The 6115-nt window shown below is 29.8% G+C and overlaps 1 protein-coding gene across 1 annotated transcript; it reads left to right on the forward strand.

Annotated features, from left to right (window-relative positions):
• Positions 1-5: 5 nt before the first annotated feature.
• LOC126858692 (fatty acid synthase-like) lies at positions 6-2954 on the forward strand (the record flags this gene model as incomplete). Its single annotated transcript, XM_050609160.1, is given in 5 exon segments — positions 6-369; positions 372-623; positions 781-1256; positions 1388-1642; positions 2151-2954. Coding segments are annotated over 5 exon segments (1641 nt in total), but the record flags the coding sequence as incomplete, so codon positions are not given.
• Between the last annotated feature and the right edge of the window lie 3161 nt (positions 2955-6115).

Below are 6115 nucleotides of genomic sequence, written 5' to 3' on the forward strand. Positions count from 1 at the left end.
GATCAAGAGTAACGTTATGGCAATCTTACGGTGTAAATATACAAATCGTTACAGCTGTTGATACTTCGAGATATAGAGACTGTGAATATATATTAAAATTTGCCGAAGAACAAGGTCCTGTAGATGCTATATTCAATCTCGCAGTTGTGTTGAAAGATGATATATTTAAGAATCAATCCCCACAAACATTCGAAGAAACCTTCGTGTCAAAGGCATGGACAACGAAAAAGATGGACGAATTATCGAGAACTATTTGCACTCAACTTCGACATTTTGTCGTTTTCTCTTCCGTTTCATGCGGAAGAGGTAACGCAGGCCAAACAAATTACGGAATGGCAAATTCCGTAATGGAAAGAATTTGTGAAAGAAGAAAAAAGAAGGTTTACATGGTTTGGCTATACAGTGGGGCGCAATTGGTGAAGTTGGGCTTGTCGCAGATATGCGAGAAGATGACAAAGAACTTGTTATTGGAGGTACATTGCAACAAAACATATCTTCTTGTTTGAACACATTAGAAGTATTTCTGCTACAAGATCGGTCAATTGTAAGCAGTATGGTTGTTGCTGAGAAGAAAAAATCTAGCCAAGCAATGAATCCACTTGAAGCAGTTGCAAATATTATGGGTAAGTTTATGTAGCAATTGTAATATAAAAATTTTATAACGAAACATTATGCATTAAAAATATTACAAGAGATGTAAGGTTTAATAATTGTTACATTGTTTTAAAAGAAAATAATGTTTGATTAAAATCAAATCAAAATATTTCAATTTTAAAATAGGTCTGAAAAATTCAAACATAGTGGCGCCAAATGTATCACTGGCTGAACTAGGCGTGGATTCAATGATGGCAGTAGAAATTAAACAAACCTTAGAGAGAGAATTTGATATTTTATTGACAGAACAAGATATTCGAAACCTCAATTTTGCTGCGCTTAGAAAAATGATAAATGCAACCGAGCAAGGAAAGACGTATGATGTTACTGAAGCTGCTACAAATATTTTAGACAGTTTTGAAATGTTTACACAAAAACTTAAGGATTCTGACTTAAGTCCAAATATTTATGTAGAACTTGATACAAAAAGGGAAGTTACTGGAAACATAATATTTCTTATACCAGGAATCGACGGATCTGCAAGCGTATATAAACTGATGGAATCGAAAATTAAATCTATGGCAATGTGTTTGCAACACGGTGCAATTAATATGCCGGATGTTACTCGTTCAGTAATGAAATCAGCTGCATATCTTCTGCCTGTACGAAATTATAAGCTAATCTGTTTGATATTTTTATTTAAATTGTTGTGTATTTAAACAACAGTATTTGATTATACACATTCTAACACTTTTTTTACATACTATCTCATATTCTTATGTTTATTTTTTAGTATGTAATGGAGAAAATGAAAGATCAAAAAGAATTTTTAATAGTGGGTTATTCATTTGGATCCTTAATTGCTATCGAATTAGCAAGATTATTAGAAGCTAAGAATTTCATTGGACGGTTAATACTTATAGATGGAGCACCTGATTGGACGAAATTTTTGAATAAAAAATATTTTAATCATACTTCGCAACAAGAATTGCAAAATGATATTTTACTTTATCTTCTAAAACTATATCTCGAATCTGACAATAAAATGGTTAGTCAATTATCAAAATCACATTATGACTTTTTATTATAAAATTTAACTAATTGGGTTTACATACAGTTAATATAAAAGAGTATATAAAATACATTATTAAATTATTTGAATATTGTTCTAAAAGTCTTATATATATTTTTAAATGATAAAAATATTTTTTATTATCTAATTTTATATATAATACAGATTACAGAAAGATGTTTTTAACATTTTATTGATAATTAATAATAACAGTACCTAAGAATTATATAATATTTAAGATTGAAATGTAGAGTATATTTCAGAATATATGTAAAATGGGTGTCAAATTATAACAGTAATTCTTGATTACAAGTTATTGCTAATAATTAAAAGATAAACTAATTTGACTTACGTAGTTCAAAAACATAAAAAAAATAGTTAAGCAATAAGAATATAGACATACAGTATCTCCAGAAAATACAATATAAACTTTCTTATTATTGTACTAAAAATAGAATATTTACATTATTTACATTATTTGCAGATTGCGTTAGACCTGAAAGAGTGCAGTACATGGGAGGAAAAATTAGAACTAATTACTGCTCGCTTTTCGGAGAAGATTAATACGTTAAGTGTTGAAAATCAAAAACTCTTATGTACAACGGTTTACGATCATATAATTGCTGCACAAGATTATGATATATCTTCATTGTCACGCATAAAATCATCTGTAATATTATTAAAACCTACACTTACACCTTTCACTTTTCCTGAAGAGGATTATGGTCTACATAAGGTAACTTTTTTATTAAAGCGTAACACATTTTATCATTTTTAAGATATTTTTTTAAGAGAAATTACTTTTAGATTACTGAAAGTGCAGTGCAAATGCATTACATAGAAGGTTCTCACAATGATGGACAAAATAGCATCATTTATTAACGAAACATTCTAAAATAAATAGCTCTGTGGATGCTTCGCCGAACAAATATCGATTAGTTGGAGGAGGTGCAGGAAAGGTGGTCCATGGGTAAAATGCGGTATTTTGATATAACGGTTTATTATAACTAAATAATGGAATAAAATATAAAGAAAAAAATGTTCGTCTTTTTATTGCGATGTTAGATCTGGGACTGACTTTGTAGTCGCGCGGAAGAATGTCAAGTGCTCCCTCGCCCGATCCACTTGAACGCGTCAAAGCACGACTCGATATCACCGAAACATTGCACAAAGATCGAATTTTTTAAAAATTTCGATTGCTTGGGTTAGAAATGTCGATGAACAACGAAAGAGCTCGTCAACGACCCAACAAACTCTGTATCAATATTAAATTATTAGTTAAATGATATTTATGGAAGAAATATATAATTAATTACTTTATTTTTTTCATTAAAAAAATATATAAAAATATGAATATCTAAAACTATTTAACATAATAAAAGTTAGATCTATATATATATATATATATATATATATATATACATATATATATATATACATATATATATATATATATATATATATATATATATATATTTTAATATAAAGCTTGTTAATTAAAATAGCTCGTTAATATTAATTATTATTAATATTATCATTTATTATTATTATTAATATTATTAATTTTATTATTATTATATATTTATTATTATTATTTTATGTAAAAAATATACATCGATATTTTTTTATAAAAATATATTTATTTATTTTCAATATTTTTATTTCTTTTTTTACAAAATATATATCATTATTTTCTCTAAATATGTAATACTAAGGAAAGCTGTAAAAAAATCATTTAATTATAACGCTGAAATGTAACGCATAATAAGAAGCGCGAGTACGACGAGTAGCGTGCTCTTCGTTGCCCGCTCGATAAGAAGAAGAGAGACAGAAAACAGTATATCTGTCCTCTTCTGTTATCCGAAGTTAGCCGAAGCGCCGAGCTCACATGTACGCAGTTCGCGCTTGTTATCCCTTCTACCACGGTTTGGCGTGATGCGCGTCCCAAATCTGGCATCACTGCCAGCGGGGCGGTTGCTGGAGGGGGGCCAAAGGCCCCCTTGGACCCTCCCCTGTGTATGTGCGCGCGCGCGCGTGCTACCTGTCCATGCATATACTTTGGTATATTTCAAACTTTTTTGTTAATAACTTTTTAATATATTATGATTCTTTTTGTTTATTGTTACTTTTGTGTGTAATATTTTTTTCTCTCATATTTTTGTTTCAAATCTTTATATCTTTATATCTTATTACATTAAATTTGTTAACATTTCAAAACATGTTAAATTAAAAGACTAAAATTTTATAGTGTTCATATCTTTCTATTCCGTGTGGGATCTTGGCGACAAGTCCAAGACAAGAGGACGACGCATAGCCCCTGCTCCGTGGAATCGAGAGTCATCGTGCCGGTGAGGTTATCTCGCTATATAATAGCCGCGTGCGTTCGCGACGTTGGAATCAATCGTTCCACCGTCGTAGCCGCAATTTCGTGTTATTTTCGCGTTCGAGTTAAGCTCGAAATTTTGATGTTTATCGCGTTGTCATTAGCTTAATTTTGATGCGACACGGCACGTCAGCAAGCGATTCGAGCCCCGAAACGTCTTAAGTATTGGTTTCGCGGATTAACACATTATTGCGCGTTTAATACCGCATGTATCGTTTCTCTGAAGATTCCGGATTCTAAATACGGCGTAATTCGGCGTTCGCATAGATTCTCGCCCGTCTAGCGTCTAAGTCGTGTATGCGTGATTTGTCTGCCGTTGAATGTGAGTGTCTTTCACGATTATGTATTTCTTTTTAATTTGTTAACCGTCGAGTGTTCCGTGCGGATATATTTCTTTTTATTCTTTTTGAGTACCGTCGAATTATATGCATTTGAATGTATTCATCCAATAAAGCGGGGAACACACACTTTTGTATAAGCGCGTATGTTTGACATCTCCCGTTCGTTGGCGCAACCTAACATCCGCGCGACGAAGAGATCGCGACAGTGGACGCGCGCCGCGTTCGACGATCCGCAAAGGGAAAAATCGTCGCAATATATATATTTTCTAATATACATTTATATTTAATATATTATATATATTTTTATAATATATTATATATATATATTTATCTCAATCGCAACAAATAATAAATAAGGAAACAACCGTATATTGCAATATAAATCTTACATATGTCAGTTATCTTTGAGTCTTTTCAAAAGCTATACTTTAGCTTATATAAGATAACATACATGTTTCTTTTTTTTTCTTTAGCTATTAACTTGAACTATGAACAGCCAAATAGATTATCATATACGCAAAATTTGATTACTATTAAAAAACAAGTAAAAATACATCGCCAGCGATTTCAGAACAGTTTCCTGTTTGTAAGCTCTTGTTACTCTTTATGACTGGCAACACTCATATAAGGAAATATCCAGGATTGGAAAATAACGCGTTATTTGTAACGTCGTTACCGTTACAGTTACTTTTTTTCGACAACAATCGTTACCTTTATCTGTCTGTAACGGTAACGGTAAATAATATTATTATTATGTATAATAGTATTAATATTATTAATTAATAATATTTAATAATATTATCAATTTGAAAACAATGTTTGATAAAAATTTTCAACAAGATTGGAATTTGTAAATTAATTTAAATTTCTATAAAGATAAGTAAAGATATTAACATAAAAAATTAGAATCATTAAATAAGTTTAATGCAAAAAACGCTTGCTGTTTAATTGTAACATAGATTATTATATTTAATATTGATTATTAAATAATTTTATAATCTAACAAAGCTTATATTACAAACAACAAAAAAATAAGGAATTATTATTTTTTAAGTAACGATAATGGTAACGCGTTACCTTTTAAAATCAGTAACGAGTAACGGTAACGAGTTACTTTTACAAAAATAATAACGGCAACGCATTACTTTTATAGAGTAATATTCTCAACCTTGGAAATATCAAATATTGCACACTTTGAATTTTAAAATCGGAAATTTTTTAAGTTTCTTTTGGTAATAATTGTTAATAACCAGATAACTTTTAATAACCAGAATACTCATGCATAAATTGCAACTAATATAAAATATTTTTAAAAACAACCAGTAAGCATAAATAAAAATCGCCTCTGGCATAAAATATTTTATTTTTAATAATCAGAGCACACATTCAAATCGCTTCTGGAAAGAAATATTTTTTAAAACAACTAGCACACGAATAACAATTGCTTCTGGTATAAAATATATATTTTTTTTAATAATCAGAGCGCACGTTCAAATTGCTTTTGGAATAAAATATTTTTTAAAATAACCAGCACACGAGAAATCGCCTCTGACATAAAATATTCTTTGATAATAACCAGAACGCACATTCAAACTGCTTCTGGAAAATAAAACAACTAGCACAGAAATTAGATTGCCTCTGGCTAACAAATACATACATACATACATACATACACACACACACATATATATATATATATATATATATATATATACATATATACAT

Source organism: Cataglyphis hispanica, unplaced genomic scaffold, assembly GCF_021464435.1.
Source record: "Cataglyphis hispanica isolate Lineage 1 unplaced genomic scaffold, ULB_Chis1_1.0 scaffold66_size6634, whole genome shotgun sequence".
In the NCBI taxonomy this organism is placed as follows: domain Eukaryota; kingdom Metazoa; phylum Arthropoda; class Insecta; order Hymenoptera; family Formicidae; genus Cataglyphis; species Cataglyphis hispanica.